This window comes from Rhamphochromis longiceps, linkage group LG7 (genome assembly GCF_057381845.1).
Source record: "Rhamphochromis longiceps isolate RC_006_pf linkage group LG7, R_longiceps_female_GT1.1, whole genome shotgun sequence".
Lineage (NCBI taxonomy): Eukaryota > Metazoa > Chordata > Actinopteri > Cichliformes > Cichlidae > Rhamphochromis > Rhamphochromis longiceps.
Window position 1 is genome coordinate 17,013,663 of NC_140563.1, and position 27,576 is coordinate 17,041,238.

General features: G+C 42.4%; 2 protein-coding genes across 4 annotated transcripts in view; one reads left to right on the forward strand and one right to left on the reverse strand.

Annotated features, from left to right (window-relative positions):
- Window positions 1–4,010: 4,010 nt before the first annotated feature.
- Window positions 4,011–16,779, forward strand: ucmab (upper zone of growth plate and cartilage matrix associated b). Of its 3 annotated transcripts, XM_085412593.1 has the most exons (5): window positions 4,011–4,152; window positions 4,276–4,338; window positions 4,433–4,528; window positions 15,842–15,940; window positions 16,017–16,779. In XM_085412593.1, the coding sequence occupies exons 1-5, from the start codon at window positions 4,095–4,097 to the stop codon at window positions 16,112–16,114; spliced, it is 414 nt and encodes a 137-aa protein (XP_085268719.1). In that variant the 5' UTR covers window positions 4,011–4,094; the 3' UTR covers window positions 16,115–16,779. The 3 variants fall into 3 exon arrangements, with proteins under 3 accessions (XP_085268719.1, XP_085268718.1, XP_085268720.1); XM_085412592.1 differs by lacking the exons at window positions 4,011–4,152; window positions 4,276–4,338; window positions 4,433–4,528 and adding exons at window positions 10,190–10,376; window positions 14,030–14,288; XM_085412594.1 differs by lacking the exons at window positions 4,011–4,152; window positions 4,276–4,338; window positions 4,433–4,528 and adding exons at window positions 10,190–10,376; window positions 15,120–15,184.
- Window positions 16,780–16,974: 195 nt separating this feature from the next.
- The window catches only part of camk1db (calcium/calmodulin-dependent protein kinase 1Db), a 28,681-nt gene continuing 18,079 nt past the window's right edge, over window positions 16,975–27,576 (reverse strand). Inside the window, exons 4-11 of the mRNA XM_085412591.1 lie at window positions 26,231–26,369; window positions 25,529–25,655; window positions 25,197–25,272; window positions 23,666–23,778; window positions 21,595–21,673; window positions 20,783–20,870; window positions 20,510–20,672; window positions 16,975–18,950 (exon numbers count right to left, since the gene is read on the reverse strand). Coding sequence (XP_085268717.1) covers window positions 18,799–18,950; window positions 20,510–20,672; window positions 20,783–20,870; window positions 21,595–21,673; window positions 23,666–23,778; window positions 25,197–25,272; window positions 25,529–25,655; window positions 26,231–26,369 — 937 coding nt within the window. The 3' untranslated portion in view covers window positions 16,975–18,798. The remainder of the gene's footprint in view (window positions 18,951–20,509; window positions 20,673–20,782; window positions 20,871–21,594; window positions 21,674–23,665; window positions 23,779–25,196; window positions 25,273–25,528; window positions 25,656–26,230; window positions 26,370–27,576) is intronic.

Below are 27,576 nucleotides of genomic sequence, written 5' to 3' on the forward strand. Positions count from 1 at the left end.
TATTTGATTAAGACCTTCCATACCCCTGCAATAATCAAATACAGTGAGCATAAAGGGAAGCTAAAGTTCAGTAACCCAGTCATTCCAGTAACAAAAACTGCTGTTGCTGGTTTTTCTAATAGCCATTTGGTTTCCTCAACCTCAACCTCAGTCTGCGACTGGGGAGAGTGCCCGCCCTATGGAAGACATCCTGCATCGTCCCGGTCCCCAAAAAGAACCGGCCCAATGAGCTGAATGACTTCCGACCGGTGGCACTGACGTCACATCTTATGAAGACTCTAGAGCGGCTCTTCCTCAACTTCCTCCGACCACAGGTACAACATGCCCAGGACCCACTACAGTTTGCATACAAGGCGGGTGTCGGAGTGGAGGATGCCATCCTGTACCTCCTACACAGAGCCCACTCACACCTGGATGGGGGAAAAGGCACGGTCAGGATACTGTTTCTTGACTTTTCCAGTGCCTTTAATACCATCCGGCCCTGTATGCTTCAGGAAAAACTGAACAGGATGGAGGTGGACCCCTGCCTGGTGGCTTGGATCTCCGACTACCTCACCGACAGACCACAGTACGTCAGGCTGAAGGACATCACGTCTGACACTGTGGTCAGCAGCACAGGAGCACCACAGGGAACTGTGCTGTCCCCTCTTCTCTTCACCCTGTACACCTCTGACTTCTGCTACAACTCTGAATTATGCCATATTCAGAAGTTTGCAGATGACACGGCCATCATGGGGTGTATCTGGGATGATCAGGAAGAGGAGTACAGAAGTCTGGTGAGGAACTTTGTCGCATGGAGTCACACAAACCACCTGCAACTCAACACCTCAAAGACTAAGGAACTGGTTGTGGACTTCGGGAGGTCCAGAGAAGGTCCACTGCCGGTTCAGATAGAGGGGGAGGAGGTGGAGGTGGTCAACAAGTACAAGTACCTCGGGCTGTGGGTGGACAATAAACTGGACTGGTCATGCAACACAGAGCACCTGTATAAAAAAGCCCAAAGCCGACTGTACTTCCTCAGGAGGCTGAGGTCTTTTAACATCTGCAGGAAGCTCCTGAGGATGTTTTACCAGTCGGTGGTTGCTGGAGTACTTTTCTATGCTGTGGTGTGCTGGGGGAGCAGCACAGCAAAGAAGGACTCATCCAGGCTGGAGAAACTGATCAGGAGGGCTAGCTCTGTGGTCGGCATGAAGCTGGACACTCTGGTGACAGTGGCAGAGAAAAGGACATTAAAGAAACTGATGGACATTATGGACAATGCTGGGCATCCTCTGCACACGGCCATAAACAACCAGAAGAGTCTGTTCAGTGACAGGTTGCTTCTCCCCAAGACAAGAACTAACAGACTTAAAAACTCCTTTGTCCCACACGCCATCAAACTGTTTAACTCCTCTCTGGAGGGGAGAGGGAGGGGAAACAGGAGGACAAAGGAGGGGGGAACAACTAAGCTGTAGTGCCTCTGCACCTCACTGTACAATACCTTGTGCAATACTTTTTGTAAATAGTCAACAGTGCAATAGACTCAATACTTGAAATGTGCAATTCACTTGTATTTTTATTTTTTATTCCTATTTATTCTATTTATCCCCTTTGTATATTTTATTTATATTTGTCTCTGTATTTATATATGTGTGTGTGTGTGTGTGTGTGTGTGTGTGTGTGTGTGTGTGTGTGTGTGTGTGTGTGTGTATATATATATATATATATATATATATATATATATATATATATAACAATTCTGTAACTGTAACTTCGGTCGTTGCTGTGCTTTTTGGAAGTCGAATTTCCCAGAGGAACCCACCCGAGGGATTAATAAAATAAAGTTCTATCTTATCTTATCTTATCTTTCCTCCATCAACTGGCTCATCTCTTTTTGATCCACAGGTTTCTTGCATTATTTAAGAGAAAAAACAGAAAAAATGATAAGCTCAGCGAGTAATCCTCCACCAGGTTCAATCAGTTGTTAAAAGTTTATAATGTCGCTGAAGTTCCTTTTATTTGCTGCAATTTTCATCATAATTCGCAGAAAACAGCTGTTAAATTGACATTCAAAGTGTTCACTGACTCAGGACTGAAGCTCCTGCATTAAGTAACTTCAATAAAAGAAAAAAAAACACCCCACCTTTCAAACTGCACGTAGCTGCCGGTGTCAACATTAATGAGTACAAATAAAATGCTTTTATTTCAACCATTTTTTCATTTAGAGGAATAATTAGGAATAGTGTTGCTTTTTTCACATGGACACTTTATTTTATCCAGTGGTCACTGACCTGTATCTCACTCATCTGCTAAGGCTTTTCTTTCTTCCTGTTTGATATAAAACAGAGTAAATAAGAAATCGTCAGATATGTTTTCTTTTGATCTGCTTCCACGCTATTAAATTTACTGCATTATGCTCTTTATGGACATTCGGCACTGCTTATATCTATTTCAAATTAAAAGCCTTTAGTCTTTTACTGCACAGAAACACTTCATTTCTTAACTAGGCTCTGCATCAGGCTAGATCAACAGTTGAAAAAAAGAAGTGCCAGCATGGCTGCAAAGGCTCAACTATGTGCATGGAAGTGGGTGAACATGTGATCACACATAGCACTACATACCTGGACTTGATGTACAAAATGTGTGTGTTGTAATGAAGTGACATCTACTGAAGCAGAGCTGGAGCCAGGCTGTACTTTCATGCAATTCCACCCCGCACCACAAGATGGTGCAGTGAGATTTTTATTTTTGTATTTTTCTTAAACAGGCATGACATTATGACCATATTCGTATTTACAATAACAGCCCAGGAGCAGGAAGCATATAACTGAAAACATCTAAACACACATACTGGTAAAATTCTGCCTCCTGCTGGTGTCTGCTTTAGTTACGGTCTGCAGAGAGTAATTAGAGAATGTACCTATAATGAAATGAATGAAAATTGCCCTATGAAGTAATATCTTTTCACAGTTGCTCAGATATTGTAAAGTAAGGCGTGGAAAGAAACACAGACACATGTATTTTTTTTTAATTTTTTGAAAATATATTTATTTATTTAACAGGGGCGGTGCATGGTAATAAACATGAGTATAAAAATATAATGTAAACGTGCCAGATTGTTGCAAAATTAATTGTTTGCAGCTGTAGCCCCTGAGCAGGTCACAGAAAACTTTAAATTATTCAAGTCACAGTCTAGAAATATATAATCCAAATGCATGTATTATCAGCACACTGGGTTTTTTTCCCCTTATGCACTCACAGACATTGTTGTTGCTGTTTAATGTTGCAGTTTTCTTCAGTCCCTATGTTGTTCTGTTTCACACCTACCTGAATAAAATACACTCACCACATATCTTCTCAAAACCCTCACTCCAGAATCTCCGTATCTCTCTGAGCACCAGTCCCCCGACTCCTGGATTTTCCCTCAAAACAATTTAAACATTCACTCTTTTCTGGGGCCCGGCCAGAGTACAGGTTGGAAGAAATTCAAGCAAACAGAGGGCTGCATACTTTCCTGCACAACTCTTTGCCTAGCAGAGAGAGCGGCCTTGTTGAGGGGGCCCGTTTCAAAGGAGACATTTGGCAAGGAGTCCCTGCTCCGGCTCCCGGCCTCAACTGTTTTCTGTCACTTTTTTAAAAAAAAAGAAACATCAGTATTTTTGTTGTCTCCCATCCATCGTCTCTGGAACAAATATTATCCAGGAAGCCAGAGCATAAGCAGCCCGGACTATAATTTTTCTGGTTACACCTACAGTATGTTTTCTCTTCTTTATTAATGAAACAGTTGCAAGTGTCACTGATGCAATAGTTCCATAGATTGTGTCATTTCAGGTCATTTTAATTTCAACTAAAATTCATAGAAAAAAAAGAGAGAAGCAGCATGTTTGCTGAGCTGAAATGAAACCCTCGGCACCTTCTTGTGACTTGGAAGCCCTCTGGCATGTTTGTTGGTTTCAGCCCCTTATCAGATCTGCACGATCACTCCCTCGCTGCACTGAGAAGCAGTCGATATCGCCCCAGGCGCCCCATCCCACCTCTCACATACGTCTTACTCCCCTCTCTTCCTCCTGCTCTTCTTCATCACTCACATCTCTCAGTATTTCAGAGTTTAAAAGATGTCCTGGACGTATGCAACCCTCTTGGCTCTCCTCACTGTGCTTTTTGCACTTTCATGTGAGTATGATGCAGGAGTGAGATTTTTTACCAAAAAAAATTGTCTTATTAGTTGGTTGCAGGCATGAGAAAAACTGGAGTCCTTTTGAATTTAGACCTTTCATGTTTTGTGCTTCGACACAGGGTCTCCGGAGGCCAGCTCTGCAGCTGTGCCCGGTAGCACAGGCAGCACCAAAGATCCTCAAGGTCAGGGGCTGCATCAGCTGCGTTTCTTTCCCTGCGTATCGCCCTGTGTATCACTTTACACTGTGAACTAAACTCCCTCCCGCTTCCACTGCAGGTCCACTGAAAAGGGTCTTCATGAAGCAGGCCAATGCCTCAAACTTCTTCAGAAGACGCAGCAGACGTGGTGTGAAGTCCCAGGATGAGCTGGACGGTGAGTTCACTTTGAGTCAGTTTGCAGTCGTTTGGAGTCTGACATGGTCAGCCAGACTGTGTTTGCACGGTGAAGTCTGTTTGTGGTCAATTCTGGCATAAAATGCTAGAAAATGCTAGCTTTTACCTGTAAAAACAAGAAAAAATTACTTCTGCTAATGTTCTGCTAAATGTGCTTTAGGGCTGTACCTTTAATACCCACACACAATTCAAGATGTGACAGAAATAAGCTACAGTGTCATATGCTGTAATCAGATCTAAGAGGACGTGGACAGACAAATTACCGGCATCAACAGGTCCTTAAAGACTCTCAGAAGAGCTGTTTATGTGTTATGTCATGATTTAAAATCACGTTGGAACTTCTCAGAGAAGTTTAAATCTAGATGTGAGGGACCAAGCAGTGAAGGCATAGAGGACACAGGAAATACAACCTGAAGGTGGGTTCTATTTTATTTTACCCCAATAAAAGAGCTAAACTAAATATGATTCTACTCAAAAAATGACTTACAGAAAATTCACTAGGCAAAAAAAGTATACACAACTTAAACACAAAGACACAAGAGGGTAACTTGGATAGTGGTTTGGCCAAACTGTTAACATACAATAAGGGAAACAGAAATAAACACTAACTAAGCACAAAATAACCTAACTAGCCCTAAAACACCCCCTTGCTGACACGCACATAGTTGGTCCTGCTGAGCTGGCGTTGTACTTTCAAAGTCATGCCTTTTGCTTAGGCAGGAAACAGCCAAACCAGGTTGAACAAAAGAAAGAGAACCATGATATAATATACATTTAATTTGACAAAATACATTTTAGAAACCACACAGCGCTACTATGTGCGGACTTCATAATATCACTGTTAGGTTTAAGTGAAGAAATGAATGAATGACATTACTGAAATACATTTTTAACTGCAAAACCAAACCAATGAGGTGAGTGGACTGGTTTTTTACCAATGTGTGGCTGAGGCCATCACACCAGGTGTGACTGTAGTTGGTTATAAACAGAAAAATGAGCCTAGAAATGGGCTTTTTGTAAAGCTTTGAATATCTGATTGTTTAAAAGATGGTTTAATTGTCAAAAAGACAGCATGGGTGAAGTACAGGAACATGCAGAAGACTAAAAAGAGCAGGAGGAAATCTTCACTGTTACTTGAAGATTTTTTTTTTTTTTTTTTTGGCACTGAAAGAAAGCCTGATACGTCAGGCAGATAAAATATCTCTGAGATCCACAAGCCTCAACATTCATCATGTGCAGAAGTGAAAAATGTAGTGGTGCCGAGGCAAAGATAATAACGTTTTACACATTTGTCATCCTCATCCTGAACATAAAGATGTTTGATACTGTGATGGGAACAAGTGTCAGAGTAAGATAAGATAAGATAAGATAACCTTTATTAGTCCCACACGTGGGAAATTTGTTTTGTCACAGCAGGAAGTGGACAGTGCAAAAGTTATGAGGCAAAAATTAGAATACAATAAGAATAAATACAGTACACAACTGTACAGAATAGAATAAAATAAAATACTATGTACAGTAGAATAAAATAAAATAAATATACAATAAGATAAAAATAGAATACAAATACAAATACTATATACAACTGAGTAAAAATACAACGATGACAGAAAGGATTATTGCACTTAGTATTATTGCATATGTATGGATGTGTGTGCTTGATCAGTTAAAGTCTTTATTATGGAGTCTGACAGCAGTGGGGAGGAAAGAGTATTGCTGAACCCCAGTGATGAATGTATTGAAATAGTTTTATTGTATTACTTGTTTTATTAAAAATGCACTTCTGGTGTCTGTATTAATGATGAGATGACTCATAGAGATGCAGCCCTTTTGTTTCCTGACTCTGCTGTGAGGGAACATGTTTATGGCAGCCTGAAGGATTTTATAGTCATGGCAGCCAGCAGCTGTTAACCTTATTGTGGACCTGGCATGAACTTAGACCATCCCAGACCTCAGTTTCCTGTCCTGGCGCTGCAGCAGGACACACGGGGCGGGACACACCAGTTTGCTCCTGTCAACGTATTCGCATTACTGAACAATGTGTGGCATTCTTGAGCGTTTTACCGCCGGCTGTTATGCACAGTTTTACCAGCAGGAAGGTGAGAGCGCACAACAATGCTGCTGTTCTGAACTGCAGTTGCATAATGTGCCGTACGTGTGATAACAGCGAGACACTTTGTGCAAAAAACCCCAGAAAAAACAGGAGGAATAAAATGAGCACAAAGCAGAGAACAGACTGAAAAGACAGAGATGGATGAGTGAGTGGGTGAGTGGTTGTGAGTTGAATGTGGAATGTGCCAACACACAGGCAGAAAGGGGTCAGAGGGGAAAAAAAGCAAGTACCAAGTGAGAAAAACAAGCTGCTCACTTTGAAGAGCCTCTCGTGCTGCATTAAGGCATTTACCTGTCCTGCAGTTGGATGAAATTTTGAAGGGAAGTATTTGATAGAGGCAGCTGTTTCAGCTGGCAGATATGATGACATATAGTTTCTAGTCAGAGTTTTAATATCCAAAGATGGACATCGCAGTCCAACAAATGATGCTGTTTGGCTTTTGTGGGAGTAGGTCAGCAGTAATGTGCAGGGTGGATAAAATGATGGATGATTAGCTCTGCTGTGCAATTTCAATGGGGCGATCGTGGCTCAAGAGTTGGCAGTTCGTCTTCTAATCGGAAGGTTGCCGGTTTGAGCCCCGGCTTGGTCAGCAGAGATGGGCAGTAACGCGTTACTGTAATCTGATTACTTTTTTCAGGTAACGAGTAAAGTAAGGGATTACTATTGCAAAAACGGTAATTAGATTACCGTTACTTTCCCGTAGGAACGCTGCATTACTGCGTTACTAAAACCGTGATTTTTTTTGCGAGAATGTTTCATGACAGTGACGTAAGCGAGTGCGCCGTTAGTGACAACAGCTGTGTGCAGATCAACAATGGATCACATATCGATTGTGGGAGAGAGTATGAGCGTGCAGCGTTTAAAGCGTGGAAGTACTGACCTTACTTTGAGTTTGATTCCATAAAAAGTGACAAAAACATTAGCGTCCGTTGTGCGTGGGAAGAAAACTTCTTTTTACAGCGAAAAAAACCCTAAACAAGCACCGAGTGCGCAACGACGTAATGGAAAACTCACAGAGAAACTCGTGGATTCTTCCACTGACCGCTGCGGCACACCTGCACCAGGGTAAACCTCCGCCTACCGTAGTCCTGCTTTACAGGTGAAAATAGAGCAACAGGACCGCTGAGTCTTTGACTTTATTTATTTTCTGCTGTGTTTTACTTGCATCTATTTGAAAGACTGAGTGTAAACACAAAAATATTTTATTTTATGTGCTGGAATGTGCAGAAAATAGGTTTAAATATTAAACAAATTTCTTCCAGTCAGAGAATGTTGCATATAATTAAATTTTTGCTTGATGCATAAAATTAAAAGGTTAAAACTAATAAAACAAGTTTAAAAAAATTTGAATTTGAATACATTTTGTATGATGGATTATGCAGAAAAAGTAGAATTGGGCTGAAAGATCTATCGCTTTATTACCTACTCAGGTTGTAAATCGTGTTTTTAAAAAGTAACTAAGTAACTAAGTAATTAATTACTTTTGAAAATAAGTAATCAGTAAAGTAACGGGATTACTTTTTTAGGGAAGTAATTGGTAATTAGTTACTGATTACTTTTTTCAAGTAACTTGACCAACACTGTTGGTCAGTCTCGGTTGTTGTGTCCTTGGGCAAGACACTTCACCCATTGCCTACTGGTGGTGGTCAGAGGGCCCTGTGGCGCCAGTGTCCGGCAGCCTCGCCTCTGTCAGTGCACCCCATGGTGGCTGTGGCTACAACGTAGCTTGCCATCACCAGTGTGTGAATGGGTGGATGACTGGATGTATAAAGCGCTTTGAGGTCCTTAGGGACTAGTAAAAGCACTATACAAATACAGGCCATTTACCATTCTGAAAGAGATAAAATATAAAACTAAAGTCAGATGACCTCAGTACTAACTGTGCTGAATAAACTTTCACATGCTGGTGACAGATACTGCTCTGTAAATTAATCTCTAAATCTTTTTCAGTTTGGTAATTTACAACTTGAATTCCAAGCAGCCGCACGTGTGCATGCCAACTTAAGCTGGGAATTCTGATGAAAGGTGAAAGGCTGTTCAACTTTTCCAGTGTGAGTGGTTCGTCTTTGCTGAAATTGTGGTTAGGGTGTGGTCATTTGTTTGTTGTCTGTCTACTTGCAGCGAGCAGACAGCTGTCGATGGAAACGGCGTACAAAGTATGCGGTATAACCGGTCTGACAATAGACGTCACAGCTAACTCTGCTGTCACCCCTTGTGGTTCAAAGTGGTATTACATGCAGGTCAGGCCATAGTTCTACTTCAGCTGATACCTCTTTAACACAATACCCAGATATTTTTGGACATAACGTCTTATTACAGCTCGCTTATCAACCAATCAGCTTTCAGCCAACACACAGTATCATCCACGTCCAGCAACATGCAGTTGTGATTGTGCAGGACTGCACAGAAATATGTCTGCGTTGGGTGAAAACCCTCCTCCTCTCTGAAGCCTTGCTTTGAGTGCTCAAGCAGGGCAGAAAAGCACTATAAAAGAACCAGTCCATTTACACTGTCTGCAGGAAAATACATACAATATGTCAACAGACACAGTCGTGGTATAAAATCCACATTACTTGCCCTACAGGAGTGTTTTCTTCATTGTCTACCTGCTGATCAAGGATCCAAGGAGGATCTCTTTGCATACTATTAGGAGACGTCAGTGAAAGTTTTAATTCTTCTAACTATCCATCTATTGTCTTCGACTTATACAATTCATACACAGTGTTTGCCTCACACTTCACAGGTCCTAGCTTCAAACACAGGCGTTTGACCTTTTCTGTGTGGACTTTGCATTTTCTCTTTCTTGTGCTTGATTTCTCCTGTTTGTCCTTCCATTAAAACACAATAGGTTAAAGGTACTTATTAGGTAATTATACTTGTCAGAATTTCAAGCGGTTCTTTTGTGGTTACGCATTTGTCTAACAAGTGGAAGATCCTTGTTTAGTCCCAAAAGGAGACACATATCTCTTTAGGGCATGCACAATCACACTGGATGGAAGGCCATCCAGTGTAAAAATTCCACCAAAGCAAACATGTGGAGCTATCTGCTGTGACAACCCTTGTAAATAAGGGAGCAGTTGAAAGTAACATTCAGTACTTGGCAGAATTTCACTAAAACATTTACCAGTAGGGGGCAGCATTTTACCCACAAAAGGGGTGTTTTGTTTTGTTTTCTTCTGATATGCACTTGTAACAGAGTTAATAATACATATGAAAAACATGCACTTACCTGTTCTTAATTATCATTTTAAGTGTGAATTTTATCATTTTTTTTAAAATTGTATTTTATTTTGAAAACCCAGAAACCGGATCTCACCCTAACGTTTAGAAGCTGCTAAGGCTTCCGCTCCTCACAGCGCGCGCTTGCACTGTGAGGGTAAGTCCGGTAATGAAAGGCTCTGGCATTTTTATGGTTTCTGGTGTGAATGTTGTTACATAAGTTATATATGTCGATGTATATAGGTTCATATTGATATTAGAAAGTTTCTGTGTAACTGAAACAAAGGCGGGTTGCTGTTAAATAGTGTTTCTGCCGTATTTATGCTCTTTGGCAGTTAGTCTTTGTCAGCCCCCTAGTGGTTGCTGCGCATAGCAGGAAATGTGTTTGGATTTACCGTTTTTCTGTGCTTTTTGTGATGTTGCTTTACATTGTAGGAGCTACAATTGCCGGTACCACCAGAAGACACCTGTTGAATGTGTTTTATGTCTTCTGCAGGTATGTGAGCTTGTTAACAGCCATTTTGTCTGTAAAGCACAAGCAAGTGAAGATGTAATGCGCTATTGTTAATTTGTCCACTAGAGGGAAATGTTTAGTCGGTGGTATTTATGTTTATCCTGTTATTTTGTTTTATACGATTGTGGAATGTATTTTATTAGTCATAAGATTTCTTTTGTATACAAGCTCAGTATGACAGACTGTAAAATGGGAGAAATTATTATTTTCCACCTTTTCTTTATTAAAAAGTTAATTGTAAGTCTGTTAAGACAGCGCGCGCTTGCACTGTGAGGGAGCTACAATTGCCGGTACCACCAGAAGACACCTGTTGAATGTGTTTTATGTCTTCTGCAGTAAACTGTGAAAAGCCAACCCTTCTGAGCGTCTGTGATTCTTGAAGAGCTGGAAGTGTTACACACTGATATATATATTTTTTATTATTCTCATTTATTTTCTGATTTGTTTTAGCTACACCTAGGGTGCTTTCTGAAGGTAACTCCTATCTCCTATTCCTAACCTCTTTTCCTTGACTTGACTATAAACATCATCGAGATCAAGGGAAAGTGGGTAAGAGAACTGCTAAGGACTTAGGAAAAGAGAAACACCGTGAGAATTGGAACACTCTCACACTCGTCTCTCCTAACAATATGACATTGTGTTAAAACTACAATGTACAGAAGATGAACTACAAAACCCGCATCATATTTTGCCACAGTGTGTTCAAACGCTGTTGTTTTATGGGCGTCATATAAACGAGAACAGCCTGTGAAAAACAGGAGTGTTTTTGTGGTCTGCCTTATGGAATACGTATTTGTAAGAGGAGGAGAGAATATTCTCCTCATCACTTTCAGGAGGAGAATATTCAAATGTGTCACGCAAACGTGTCTGTGGCACACAATTTCTTGCAAATTGCACGCTGAAAAAAAATCCTGTCTTATGCCTGTTGTGGTTGTGATAGCTGCTACTAGGAGAGTTCATTTTTAGGAGGGCGAGATGTTATCAGAAGGAGTGTGTAATCGGCACTTTGCATGGATGGCTCAAAGCTCTTATCGCAGTGCCAAAATTTTGTCTCTGTCCTAAAACTCTTCACGCAGTCGTCACGCTGAGTGTTTAGAGGTGAACGCCACATATTGTGCCTCATGCAAATGCGCCTCATGCAAATGTACTGTTTATAAGATTGAGGAAACCTGCAGTCAGCTGAGACTGAATCACTTGGATGAGTGACAAAACGTTTTTCCCACGTAAAACGCTACGTCCAGATGAACAGAATCAACTTTTGGGGATTTACTTACCTGGATGATTGAGCATGCATCAAGACATATTGTGCTTCAGTCACATGGGATTTTACTGAAACTGAGCAGAAAATAGGTTCTTTTTCTTAGCACTGCACACACAGCGAACAAATTTCCTCTGCTGCATCTGTAAAGAATGAAAGTGTTAGTGTATTAGATTATTGTTTGAGGAATCAGTCAATGACACACCTGCACCATCTTGTGGTTCTTTTTTTTTTTTTTTTTTTTTTTTCTTTTTTCTTAAATGACATCAGAAACAGCAGTATGCGACATTACGTGATGGCAGAGCTTCAGTTCATCCTTTGTCATTTTTTTTTTTTTTTTTTTTTTTTTTTTTTTTTTTTAATAAATAGGACAGGGGGAATGAATGAGAGAAAGAGGGGGAGAGAAAGAAAGAAAACCAAAGGGGAGAAGAGACGGTGAGAAGGGGGGGGAAGAGAGAGAAAAAAAAAAAGAACTCCTGGGTCACCTGTATGGAGAAAAAAAAAAACAAACAGAGGAGACAGCAAACAACAAAGAGTAACATAATAATAGAGAAAACAAAGCACCATCACAATAAACTAGCTAGTCATAGATATCAATATTTACTAAATAATAAACGATATTGTGCAGCACGCAAGATAGACAGCGCACAGTGTGCTTTGAGGTAGCAGCCAAGAAAGCTTTAGTCCGCGTCTGTGAATACCCATGTGTGCATACCTGTGTGGATCAGCATGCTTGCATTCCAAAGGTTTCTCCATGTAATGATCTGCTAGGGAGTGTGGGGGGGCCACAGCCCCGTCCTCCAGGGTGTGAAGCGGGTATGGAGGAGATCAAAACTCCAGACATCCAGAGGCCCCCAGAACACAAGAGACCATGGAAGACCAACAGAGGGGCAGCCGCGCCACTGTTCCAGTAAGAGCTGAGGAGAGTCCCAGATGAGGGCTCGCCCAGCAGCCGCGGAGCAGAAGTCAGGGGGAGTTGCAGTGACGCGCCCGTGAGCTCCGCCGGCCCCCAGCTGTGCCTGAGTGACCGAGCCCCAGGCCGAGAGGCCGGGGGCACCCCACCTCCAAAGGGGCCCGAGCGAGCCCCAGGCCCCAGGCCCCGACAAGCGGCCGCCAAGGAGTGAGCCGGTGTGTACCCGGACGCCCACCCCCAGACACAAAGAACCACCAACACACCGACACCTGAGGGAGTCCGCCACCGGCAGGGGAAGTGGTGGTGGGTGGAGATAGGCCTCCAAACCTTGGAGGGCCTGAGGTGTCCCCAGAGAGGTGGCGTCTGATACCCAACCTGACATATAGACACAGACATACAGGCACACACAGACACAAACATCCATTCCCACCCTCATGCTCTCATATGCACTCACTCCACACTCAACCAACGTGGAGACAGACATAAAGAGACGCTGTACACACAATCACACTCCCCAAGCGTACTCTACAAACCGGGTCTAGGTACCCTTGCCCCTGGAGGGGGGAATTGCACCCAGACCCAGGTGGTGTTACCCTTTTCCCTGCGGTGGGGAGAGGCAGACCACCCCGACTCCGCAGCAGCAGGGAGGCCCCACACCCCAGACCGCAGTCGGACGGCCAACTCCTCCTACTAGCCCTCCCGCTCCAGCAGGCCGCAGAGAATGGGGGTGGGAGAAGACTCCAAACCTCCCTCCACCCGCTCATTGTAGTGTTGATGCATATGTGTTCTAAGGTGCAATTAAAACCCAGGAGGGCATGGAGCTACCTGCCAAGGAGCAGCAGGTAAGCGCATGGTCCCTCCTGCTAGCCCTCAATGACTAAGTGTATTTAAAATTGAGAGGTGGGCAACGACGTCAGGGGTGAGGTATACACCCTGATGGTAATTTGGACTCCGTGATTGTGCCCACCCCCAAGATCCTATATGTATGTGTAATGAGAGTGTGAATAATGTGAATGTCTAAGTTGTGGGATAAAATTGAGGCAGAGGCAGCCAGAAGGGGACGGGGGGGGGGGTAGCCTCCTCTGCACCCTGGTGACATACCCCCACTCCAAGGCCCTGCATGTGTGGGTGGTTGTGGAGGAGCGGGAAGAGGGAGGCAGCTGGAGATGGGGAGGGAAGGAAGGGAGGGGCAGGTAACCCCTCCCTGGGGCCAGCTCCCCCGCTGACCCCAGTAGGCACTCCCACCCTCCGCGACCCGCCAGGGAAGGGGGGCCCAGGCCCATCAGACCAGGGCCCAGTGCAGTAGCGCCCTCCGGCTCCACAGAGCCCTGGACAGTCCGCCCAACCCCACCACAGAGAAAACTGCACCCACCCCACCATCCACACATCTTCCAGACTACATAAGACGGTAAACGCCCAGGCTGAGATCTTCCTCCACCTCTCCTGTATCTCCCCCTCCTGCAGAGAGTTCCTGAAGAGAAGAAAGCTCCTGCAAGATGTGACCATCCCCCCCACCAGTTGAAGAGCCCCCCAGGCGGCTCGACGCACCGGCGGCACCCTGCTCCAGGGCCGGGCCCCCATGCACCCACCCACCCACAACCCCGGCAACACACCAACCAGGACCCAAGCCCCCGAGGCCCGGCCCGGGCCCACGCCCAGAGACGGAGCACCCCCAGAACCTCACACCCATCCCGGACCCACCCAGGGGCAGCCAGGTTGCCAGGTCAGTAACCCACGTCCGTCAGCACAGACCCTCCCCCATCTTGTGGTTCTAAGTGGTATTACGTGAAAGTACAGTAAGGCCACAGTTTTCCTTCAGTTGACATCTCTTCAGCACAGTACCTAGATCTTTGTGGACATAAAGTCTTGGGTGATGGTTTGCTCACGTTAAACTGATAGCTTATATAATTTTGGCTTGCTTGAAAAGATTTGCTGGTTAAACAAAGGTTAAAAATGATGATTTATATGCCCAAGTAGGTTAAAATGTAAAACTGAATCGCTGCCACAAATCTTCATCCCCTGGATGAAGAAACAGCCCATTCCTCAAGTGATGCCAGTGTGAGAGCAGGCGATCGCATTTCACAGTCTTTGTTACAGAAATCAAACACAGCAGTTACATTCCAAGTCTTATTATTATTATGAAATTTCCTCTTTGTGCTTTTTTTCAAAGCTCAGCAGTGCAATGCAAACGCTTTCTTCCTCTTCTTCTTCTTCATCTTTCTTTTTTGGAACATTGTAATGTGTGAATAGCGAGTCAGCGTGAGACTTTTAGAAGTCAGTTGGGGGCCTGAAATACAATACAGAAGTCTTCTGTCTCCTCTTCAGTGCTTTAGGCGTCTATAGCTCGTCCGTGTTTTCAAAGTGTCCCTGGACGCAGTGATTCAGTTCTGTGGATTTGTTTGAGGGAGCAGTTTTGTGATGTTTAACAGCTTGTGTGAGTGCGTGTAAAAGTATGTGAGCATTAAATTTAAACTGGTTCTCTTTTGTAGCTGCTGTATTTTTCTGCACTTGTACGCAGTGTACAACTTCATGCCTCTACTCTTCTACTTCCTAGCAGCTCCATCTTTCCAGCTGATAGGAAGGCATTAGTGACTCAAATCACCACTTGTTACAACAAAGGTATGCAGAAGAACATCTCTGAACACACACTACACTGTAACTTGAAGCAGGTTACAAGCTACAGCAGCACAAGACCAAACCGAGTCTACAATTTACACATACTCATCAAAATTGGACAAAAGAAAATTGAAAAAAAAAAAGTTCAGTCTTGATTTCTGCTGTGATGTTCATCAAACAACATGAAGACAGCCTACATGAGTATGGCTGTTGACTGCCTCCATCCTTTTATGACCCAGTTTGGGCCGACTTTTGTTTTTGTTCTTTAATATCACAATAATCGTCTCACTAACCTGCAGATTCATTTCTTTATCCAACTAGATGACTGGTGAGACACAACTGGACTAAAGTACCTAAATAAAACCAGCTCAAACCTCGACAAACGACATCATGCATCAACTGGGATTATTGACTCTTCTCAAGAATAAATACTTGTCCTTCTGACATTTTTGTACTTTGAAGTCACGCATTAAATGCAGCTCGTATTTCAAAGGAAACAGTCCAGATAGTCACACTGAAAACTGGACTCAAGTAAATGAGTGCTTCAGTAATTTTCCTACCAATTAATCATTTCCTTTTACATCACCTTAAACAAGATTTTGGCGTTCGTGCTCCTTACGCCTTGAAAACCTGACCATTTCATACTTGCTGTGCTTGCAGCTGAGCAGAGGCAGATTTTGGCTGCAGATGAGCGGAAGAGAGAGTTTCACGAGGAGAAGCGGAACGAGTTTGAGAGCTACGCTGAGGAGGAACATGACGGTACGTGGAGCATTTTCATCGGACGCAGGTGAAAAAGAAGAGTTCGTTCACTGAAATTCTCCTCCTCTACTTTCAGAGCAAAACGAGAGGAGCAGAGAGAGCACCGAGCAGTGGAGGGAGTTCCACTATGACGGGATGCATCCTGCCTACGAGTACAACCGTCACTCCACCTAAGAGTGATAAGAGGAGACGTGCGACTGCTACATAGCGATGCTTTTCCACACAAAATGTGACCGCTAACATAGTAAAGGCAACGACTATGCAATGTATTTTTCATTTTTAACTAGATTAATTATTAATCGATTAATCACGTGGTGTAGAAAATGTTAGAGAAGTGTTTAAAAATGGTCTGACAAAGTGGACAATGAAAACCAGCATAACAAGTTAACATCAATCGAAATGAAGAGCTTTTGGAAACTCATTTACCCCAATTTACAGCTGAGATCTCCTAGATCAGGGATGTCCAACTCATTCTACATCTAACCCTAACCCTGAGTAGGCTGCACAAACTAAACTCCCTTTTCTGTCACTGTAAAAAAGTTTAACTACCATTTAATCCTCAAGATTTCTTAACACAGGAAAGAAAGGTGTGTGATCTCAACAGTGCATCTTAGTTTTTCTACATGATAAAGACATGCTCTTTTAGTAAACTAAAGAAATCTGTCATTGGGCTAAAATTGTAAGAAATAAATAAAATCCAGTTAAAAGCCCAAATGTTTATTCTTTACTTCGCATTTCCCAGACCTGTCCCATGGGCCACATTCCTACAGCCCTATTCTGGCCCCTGTGCCTTATGTTTGACACCCCTGTTTTACATAAATAAAATAAATGTGCTGTACTGTGAAGAAATGTGAAGTGTTTTATTCAAAGTGTTCAACTTTTCTGGATGCCCCGGACTCCTGGATTATAGATAATGCAGTTGGGGGGGGGGGGCGGGGGGGGGGGGGTATTTGCAGTATGCCATATAAACTGTACAGGCAATGGGTACAAAATCTAACTTAAAGAAAAATGACAACCGCCACACATGCAAACAAGCTTCTTTTTAATGCACAAATCTCTACAACTCCAAAGCACATTTCAGTAATAATATGTAATACATGCATACTGAGGGACTTCCAGTGCTTTATAATTTGCTTTCTTTTGCCGATCCAGGAGAGGTGGTGGGAAATATAGGGAAGACCAAAATAAACACAACCCAAAGCTTGTTGAGATTTGTATTTACAGTAAGTAAAAGCTCAAAGTCCATTTTGATATTCACCACATTTTCTTCTCTTTTTTGGGGATAATTCAAGATTGCAAAACCCTCAAAACTGGAGATGCTGTCGTGAAGGGTTTCTTTCTTTTCTCCTTTCATATTGAGCTGGTAAAAATCCAGTGGTTACCACAGAGAAAAATACAAAGACAGATGCCTTCACTGCTCTGTGTGAAAGTCTGCAGAGAGCGAGCGGTAAGGGAGAGAAGGAGAAAGAGTCTTTCTGCTAAATTCAACAGGCTGGTATGAAAGCACAGTGATTAAACACAGAGTGAGTGAGCCGTTTTCAGACCAGCCACTTCACGAGCGGAAGCAGAGCACGATATTTCAACTACTCAACTGGACACCACTGATTGGATTGGTCTCGACTCCTGAATACATTCGCATTCATTTGTAATTTTTTTCATTTTTTTTAAAAACTACAGACATAAATTCACACGTCACTGGTCAACACTTTCTTTACATCCAAATATGATTCCAGGTTTTTAAAGGGAGAAAAAAACAAACAAACTATTTAGCAAGACTGCTTTAAAAGAAAGGAAACATCTCTGGCACATCAGAACAATATGCAGTATTTTAAAGGAATAACCTCACCATGTTCACCGAAACAGCAGAGCTTGATCACTTGGAGTTTGGTCAGCTTCACCTTCACGTCCCTGCAGATCCCTGAGAACTGGTCACAGAGCAACAACGTGTGGTCGCCCTCGTGTGGTTAAAGAGGACTTCACAGTCACGTCAATCAAGTCATCAAATAAAACAGCAATTACAAACTAACAACTAGTAGATACTGTATCGTACAATTCGGCAACTTCAGTTTGATTTAATAACACATTTACATGATTCTGCGACTGGTATTCTTACAAAAATTCATAACGTATTATAAGAAAATAAATATTCCAATACATTAGTGCAACGCAGTAGTCCCCTCAGCGATCTCCGCCATGATTGAAAACACACCATCCTGCTTCACGTCCACTCACTGAAAAGCTAAAAAGGAACAACATCACTACCGTCAGGAGTTTACGATGCCGTGAGCCAGAAAAAAAACGAGAAAGTTCAGAGTGCAGATGATGTCACAATTAGTAACCACAGCTTGAAGCTTATATTTCACTTGCATAACACAACTCCACTCAGCAGCTCCAGGCAGGACATCGACACAAGGCATACAGTGGAAGGTCCCGTCCCAAAACAACAGAAAAGACAGCAGCTTCAATAAAGAGTTTCCTTTAGTGTGGCACTTCGAGACCAGACACTCTTTTATCTGCCAGGCAGCCCTGATCCAGGCTGAGCACGGCCTCCACACAGTAACACCTTCGGTCGAGAGGCTCCCTTCACCCCACCTCTGTGCTTCCAGGTCTAAATGACAATGTGAAGGGAAGCAGAGGGGGAAGCTGTGCTGATCCAAATGGAGCTGAGCCAGCGCTCCTTAAATTCCTCCCGTTTCTTGTTTTTCGTTTTGGCAGAAACTGATGGGAGGTGGCGGGACGGGCAAACTGGGTAACGACACTGAATCACGAGGCCTGGGATGGGTTTTTTTTTTTCTTCTTTACCCACCCAAGTCTCAAAGCTCCGTGGTCTCCCAGCTCACCTCCCGCGGAACCTGGCGTCATTTAGTCCCCGTGTGGATGACGGTAACAGTGGAGGGTCGTGGCCTGGGTGGCTCGGCCGACGCTGGTGGCTCCTCTCGAGTGGGAGAGGGGGCATCTGAGTCCTGATGGTACGCTTTAGCAGCACATGGCAGAGGATCTATAGGGTGACCTGTGGGAGAAAAAGATTTCCTTCAGCAATGAATCACATGCCATTAACTCTAAGATAAAGAAAGTTGCCAACAAATAATAATGAGCACGACCACAACTGCTTGCTAGATCTCCTGTAACAATTGAACCCTGTAGTTGTAAGTTAAACGAATAAATACTAAAATATTGTAAATACTGGATTATTTAGTCATCTATACATGTTAATCACAACCCACAGTGCAGCTGATTTTTGCGTAAACAGCCCTTGAAAAACAGATCTACAGATGCTTCAGAGAAACAGTGTTTGTGAGCCTCTCTGTACGCCAATAAGAACCCATCATTTTATTCAGCTTCTGCCTTTTTATGGCTACTTGAGCCTTTATTTGATCCTGGATCACATAAATGGTAAAACCATTGATAACACTTTCATGTTGTGCATTACAGCAGAGTGATTCAACTGACAGCGTTCCTGCTGGTTATTTTTATTAGCTTTTAATTTAAAAAAATAAAATAAAATCCTCACATTTGAGAAGCCGCATTGATTTTTTTCCCCTTTGTCAAAGATGTGTTTTTGTAAAAGTGGATCATTTTTATAATAACATGCAAAAGTCTTAAGACAATCTGGATTTCTCTATAATTTTCTACTTTTGGTAGCCATCAGCCAGCTTGTGGTACAAGCTGGCTGGACGCTGAACCACTCTTCTTTGCACAATTTAGATCATTTAAATGGGTTGGTTTCCTTAGTCCACAAATTTTCAATATGATTGAGGTCGAGGATTCAGGAAAGCCATTCTAGAAGGTAAACATTAGCTGTCTTTATGCATTACTACACTAGTTTTGATGCGTGTTTAGGCTCATTGTCCTGTTGGAACACCCAGTTGTGTCTAAGTTTCAAATAACTAGCTGGTGATTTGAGGTGAAGTTGAAGAATTTGGAGGAACCATACTGTTGTACCTCTAATTACTGATGACCATTTGAACCAAAAATTTTAAATTTGGATTAATCTGACCTGTTGCCACTGATTTTCAGTCCAGTACTTGTATAATGTGGAATACATCAGCCTTTTCTGTCCGTTTCCCTCCCTTAGATATGGTTTCTTAACAGTCACTCTTCTACTGAGACCATTTCTGATGCTTCAGCGAGCACTGGGCTGATCAACCGAAGCTTTGGTGGATTTTTTTTTCAGTTTCTTAAGAACGTGCCTTTCAGACTGAGTAAAGAGCAGCCAATGTCCAAATAAAAACTCTGAAAGGCTTTCAGAAAGCCTGGAGAGCTAATGCTCACGACCACTTTCAAAATCACTCCTTGTTAGGAAAATAGAAAGAAATAGGGGGGTGGTGGCTCAAGACTTTTGCACAGTGTTGTAAGCGCTGACATCAAACTAAATTCAACAAAAAATTAAATTAGGACCACATTTCACATGTTAAACTCCATTTAGACTGTTTAATTTGAAAAAACTCACAGCTCGAGAGCTTGTTAAACAGTTGTCATTTAGCTTAATGAAGTGGGCAGGAGAGTGAAAAGGCTGCGCTGAGCGTGGCGCTAAAACTGAGACGTGGTCGTGTGTGAAATGTCACTCACAGTCCTTCAGGGAGAGCGGGGCGCAGTCCACAGACTGGCTCTTGGCTGGACCTCGGCTCTGAGAGCTGGACACGGAGCTGGAGCTGGAGATGCTGCTGCCAAAGCTGGTGCCCAGCTGCAGGCGTCTCATGTGGCGGATCACAGCGGTGGCGTTAAAGGCTTGCTGTGAAGAGATGTTGTAAACAGACAAGAGTAACCAAGACAGAGAAAATATTAGAATATAGTGTTTTTTTCTTTTGTGATATTGAACAACTGAGAAAAACGAAGTCTCACCCTCCATTTGCTTTTGGCAAAGTTTTTCCTCATCTGTCGACTCACTGACTCGTGTATGTTCTTACACAGAGCAGTGTCTCCAGCAATCCTGAAAACAAAACAAAAAAACAGATCAAATATAAAAGACAATACACACAAACCAAAACAGCATTACCCAGAGGACTTATATTTGTATGTGTAAAATCCTCATGCTGTTTTCCAATTTGCTGCCGTGATTTTTTTCCCCATTCAGCGAAAACGTCTTTGATTGATGGGGCGATGTTTCAGCAGGTGCTCGCACACCGTATCATGTTCTGCCTCATTCATCACAATATCTCGGCATGAAATATCGTCAATGAAAGTCATTTCTCTCAGTTACGACACCTGTTACCGGTGTCACAAGCCACATATTTATATCAGAGGGACCACCTGCCCGAAACCTCGAAAATATGCATCGCTGGCTAAAGGACTTATTGGCCACCTCAGCTGGAGACAGCAGCCCACGCCATTTTTCTCGTTAAGCTCTGATGCAGGCCTGGGAAGACATCCCAATTGTTCATCAGAGTCCACATTCTTCGAGGATCCTTCACGACACCAGCCACTAATTGGCAGCCATTTATTCAGCAGATTTCTCTCCGAGGGCCGGCGATGCAGAGCAGAGGTGGACTCGCGGCTCGAAGCCATGGTGACAGATGACAGTGGGAGGACGAGCACTCCGTGATAAATGCGTAAGCCCGGCAATCTGCGTAACACTGCTGTGTAATCGCACCGAGATGTGTGGTTCCCTGTGATTGTCTGGATGGGACGCAGTGTGGCGACGGTCAGTTTCTCACCAGGGGTGCTGAAGGGCCTGATCGCAAGTAAATCTCTTCTCTGGATCCTTCTCCATTAGGCAGCTGATGAAGTCTTTGGCTGAGGAGGGAATTAAAAAACAAAAAGTCAAAAGTTCATCCAGATGAGAAAAAAAACTATATCATTCAGTAACAGGCTCCCACTCCTCCTGCGACCCTGAACTGGATAAGTGAATTTATATGATATTAATACAATTCTAGACAAAATGCATGTAATTAAATAGATAAAGAGAAACCAAAACTGCACAATAAATTCAGAGTTGAAGTCTCCAATTAAGTATTATTATTAGTCGACAACCATTAGAGTATTAATAGCGAATTGGTCCCAAGCCTGCATTCTTTCTAATGCCCAGCAGGTGGCAGTGAAAAGAAGTCTAAATATATGGAGGTCTATAGGAAAAATGAACTTCTGTCTCACTTGGTTTATGACCTCAGTAAACACTACCCTCATCAGTCTATGGTCTCATTCAGTAGTTTTAAGTCTTACTGAACTCAACGTGATGTTCATTTAGTAAATAATGACCCACATTAGAGTCAAAAGAGATGATGATGCAAAGTATGCTTTAAGCCGGGCCGGCATGAACATGCAGTGTCTTTAGGTTTCTTAGTTATTTCTGCCCTTTGCTCAGCAGCTTCCTTTTTTTTCCCTCATGATTTAAGCCCTCATTAAACGCTTTCCTAATGAGTCTCTTGTCTCAATCCCTACTTTCATGCCGTCCATAGAGACTGATCATTTATGTCCCATTTAGAGTAAAATAAAGTAAACAATAACAAGCAGGGTATTCTTTATTATCTGGCTACCCAGATGGCTACCCCGTGGCTAACATGCTGCGACCATACGAGTGTGCAGCAATGTGGGTGTCTCTGTCAGATCCACATATTGCTTGTTCAGAGATAAGATGCAATAAGGTATGCAAGGGAAGCATTTCCAAAATTATGTGCCGTGGCCCCCTGGAGAGCTGTGAAGTTACTGCAAGGTGGCTGCAAGAAGTCACTTAATGACAAAAAGCTTTTAATTTGTTTTATACGTCTTCTCTATAGAGGAAGTAAAGCTTCTACAAATTTACAATGTACATGTACAAAGCAAAGTGTCTGTAGATTAAAGTGAATCAATGAAAACACAAAGATGGAGATCCTTCATAGTCTCACATGATGATCAGAGCTGGTATTATAGGTTTGGACAGATGGCAGAAGATTTTGAGAGATTTCAGTTCGGGAATGGGCCCATGAAAGTACAGTTCTTAGAGTAGATTCCTTTTTGTTCTAAGGCTGTCGCTAGCATCCCAGCTGATTTCACAAATACACCTTGGCAAGGAAACTAGCCAGCTTGTGCTAACATTAGCTAACAAGCTCAACACACCTTTCAAATTATCATTACACCCAGTTTCAACAGACAAAAATATCAAAACTGAAAACTCTGGACTTCAAAACACACACAGAACCTAAAGGTGGCCAATTTTGATACATACACTTAGTGGCCACTTTCTTAGGTATCTGGTTGGACGCCCTTTTGCCTTCAGAATTGCTTTAAGTCTTTGCAGCACAGATTCATCAAGGTGCTGGAGACATCTCTCAGAGATTTTGATTCATATTGACATGATAGCATCACACAGCTGCTCCAGATTGGTCAGCTGTACATCTATGATGTGAATCTATTCCACTGCACCCCAAACGTCCTCTGCTGCACATATATACAGTGACTGTGAAGACCGTTTGAGTACAGTGAACTCACTGTACTGTGCTTTGAGGGAAGGAAACAGCAACTGAAATGACCCGTTGTTACAACCAAGGTGCGCACAAGAGCATCTCTGAACTGAGCATCTTGTAGCAGATGAGCTACAGCAGCAGTAGACCACAGCAGTCAGCTAAGAACAGGAAACTGAGGTGATGCTATCATTTCTTCTATTTAGTGACACAATTTACATTTTGGGATTTGGCTAACCATGGTCTAGTTATTTCTTCTACATAAAATTTCTAAGTAAAGTACAGAATTCATGAAATAGAAATGTTACCATATTTCCCTCCAACACAAAGACTGACAGCTAAAACTCACCAGAGTCAGATATGTCGTCCCAATACGGCGCGTCAAACTCATAGTCTGCCTTGAGGATCTGCTCAAACAGCTTCGAATCGTTCTCATCGTAGAAAGGAGGATAACCACAAAGCCTGAAAAGATGAAGAGGGTGCGATTACACAACGACGGCCAGTGTGAAAGCCATCATCAAACTTTAACCCAAATCTAAAAGGATTTGCTGTGGTCCAATCTCATTTACAAGCAGTTTGATTTTTCGCATAGCACGCAACAAGAGGCGCCTCCGAGGGATTATGGCGAGCACATGAATACAGAGAGAGAACAGTCAGAGGCACAGACGGTGCGGGCATTCAAATTACACATGTGCAACATGATTGGGAATTTTTGCATTATTATTATTATTATTACTAAACTTTTTTCTACAGCAAACATCAGGCAGAAGTGTCTTTTGTTAACATCAGAAACACTTAATGACCTTAAAATTCGCTGCACTTAAGGAAAAGATCATTACACCAGGGATCGACACCACTTTGCATAATTAGGTTGGCGGCTTTGTGTAACACTTTCTACTGAAAGCCTTCCAGGCTTTGAATTATAGGAAGAGCAGCTGTTTAGACTGCTTTTATATACTGCACTTTATTACTTTTCTTAAGATATGAAATCCTAATTGTCCCCAATTGCACTTATTTTATAATTTTATATACACAAGGTCAAGAAATGGCACCAATAGTCAGCCTGCAACCACTTCAGAGATCCGGGCAGTACAGAGGTGATTCCTAATAACTTAGTTGAATCACTTAACCGCTTTTCATCTTTGTCCAATTCTTGATCTGCTCAAAAATACCGGCTTCCTAGCATTTAGCTCGTAGCATTACTGCGCACAGTGCATCCTAATAGATCAGCTGACTGCATGACTAGAGAGACCGCCGTTTATCTTTCATTTTCAATCTTATTATCTATTTCATTGTGTTTGCTCACTAATATATCTCCCTTTCTTAATCAGGACACTTTGAGCAAAGAGGTTTTTAATCTCACTGAGGTTTTCCGCTCAGTTTCTGATCTGAATAAAGAGTTTCTGTTTAAATGGGGGCCTATTATGCTTATTTACAGCTCAAAGCTTCTTCTTCTTTTTAATTTAGGAACTTCACTAGAGGGGCTTTGTTTGCAAAAATCCCTACAGATTTTATGCTGGCAGTAAATAATCATTTTTAGCCATTTCGTCCCATTCACTCCTAATTGTCAAGGAATCCCCATGAGCACACTTTAGGGGAGATGCAGCTGGTTTTGGTGTTGTGGTCCATAAATAGGCTCTGTCTACTTGCTGGGTATCCCATGACTGTTGCAGATTTCCCTACATAAAAATGATAAATAAATAAATTTTAAAAAGTAGGAAGTAGAAAAACAACAAAGCTGTGAATCACAAGCTGATTCACTTTCTCATACTTTTACCTCTTTATTTGGAAGTTTGACCGTCTGTATAATAGGACAGAAACAAAGGAAAAGCATGCTCCCTGTATGAGAACTAAGGCAGAATTTTAAAATGATTACTCACAGAATATAAGCGATGACCCCAATAGACCAGCAGTCCACAGCTTTACTGTAAGGTTTCTGTGCTAAAACTTCAGGAGCTGCAACAACAAAATGTTCTTTTTTAAAAACATCATATATATTTATGCAGTAAAGCAATGCTAGCAGTTTTCTGCATGCACGACGCCACAGAGGCTGGAGGACAATGTGAATATTTGGTGGAGTGCCTGAAGCAGATGGCTAAGGTTAACCTGCAGCTACTGGCAGATTAAATTAGGTCACGTTCAGCCAGCGAGACCATCTAATTGTCTCTGAGTAAGTTTTCAGCAAAGCCAGGGCGTCAGAGGGCATCCTCACCGACGTATCCTGGCGTCCCACAGGCGGTGGCCATCACGCCACCTGTTCCCTCCATCTTTGACAGGCCAAAGTCACTGATCATGATCTTTGAATCGTCGTGAGGACTGAAATACAGCAAGTTCTCAGGCTGAAAGCATAAAAGAAGACAAAAGCTGAAACCTATGCATTTGCATGTCTGTCTGCGTTTAGTTAGAAGTCATGTCATGTGTGCGCTGGCAGCAGTTGTGGCAGTTCTTTGTCTACATTTTGCTACGAAAGACATTACTTAAGCTATTTTTAACAACTTTTTACACAGTCTCTAATTGGATTAAATCATAAAGCCGCAACATTTTACATCTAAAAGGTCAAGTCTGGACACACATGGCTGTAAACGTTAACTTGAGTGGTTGGTGGAAGGCAGCCACCAGATGATAATCAGATTCTTCCGATTAGACTGATGTTAGTCACCAAGACATTAAGATGTCAGGCAAAATGTGACATCCAGGAAGCTCTGACGGTTTTTCAGAAAAGGAAAATCCCTGACATTTAACCTTTGCGGGTCATGAGTACTGAGTATAATGGCACTCGCACAGGTTGAACAGCGGGGATTTCCTCCTTACAGGGTGACTGAAGAGGTTTCCTGGTTAAGCACTAAAAGTGCAGTCAGCTCATCAACACCAACAAAAAAAGAAGTTTGACTATGAATATCAAATACCGCAGTACCTTTAGATCTCTGTGTACTATGCCCATGGAGTGCAAATAGTTGACTGCGTCCAAAACTTGCCGAATAAGCCGACTGGCATCCATCTCTGTGTAGAAGCCCTTTTCTACAATGCGGTCAAACAGCTCGCCTCCAGACACCCTGTCAGTCCACGCACACAACAGCAGAGGGAAAGGTTACATAAAACTGTATTTGCAGTGCTTTACAAAAAGCAGGCGTAAGGCAAAGAAAGATTAAACGCATTACTGTTTTTCATTTTATGTATCACTGTTTGCTCTTTCTAATTTGATATTTCATTTTAACACCACAAATTCTTGCCTGCTTGCATTTTCCCCTTGAAGCTGCTGCACGCCTTACATGCAGCAGTGAATGAAAGGGCCCTTGCACAGGAAAAGTGTGGGCTTCTTTACTTATTTGTACCTGCACGAAAATCTCCAAACCAACACTCCGGATCGCTCAAACAGCCTTCCTGTTGAAGTTCACCCTCAGGGATTTCCTCTAAATCTCTACTGAAGCTCCTTGCATGCATTTCTATAGTTTAGTCACTTCTTGTATAATCCAATTTATGCCTGCAGTTTAAATTTGTTTAGCTTTTAGTCACTTCCCAATGTAATAGTTTTTTTTATTTGATTAAAATAAACAACTTATAAAACACAACAACCTGTAAGAAGGAAGGAAAGGAAGCTAAAAATAGGCATCTTCTTGTTTGCTTCATCTGTATGAAATGATCTACTTTGCGGCTATGAAATATTGCTAAAGCTCTAAAATACCTTCTTTTTTAATTCCATCTATGATGACTCATTATGCAGCAGTCGTTTATTATTGTTTGAAACTGATGAACCAGCTATTTTCAATGACTTTAAACTGCAGCTACAAAAGGCAAAACTCCCACCAAAAACACTGACTCATATTAAGTTAAGAATATGCGCTTTCATATAGTGCTACCAATAAGATTTACGTAAGTGAGACTTCGGAAACACTAAGCACCTTTGAGAGATACAAAGAGGCCGGGTAATGGATGGCTAAATTGCTGGTGCATCACTCACAAATGCTGTGAAATTATCCGGGGAGGGAAAAAGGTGTCAGAAATCATGAAGACGTGCAGTTTGCAGGAAAACGGCATAATGGCAAAGAAGAATTTCTGCAGAGTGCCTTTTATCCCACAACTTCACTCCACAGACAGCTATGCATGTGCTCCTCATTGTTGCTATAAGGATAAATTGATCATCTTTCTTGTAGACAATCGGATAAGAAGACTGATACCATCCTCCCATCTGTCCCCTAAAAGTGATTCTTAGCTGCACAGTGAGCTTAAACAACCGTGGAAACAGCCATACCCGACAATAAA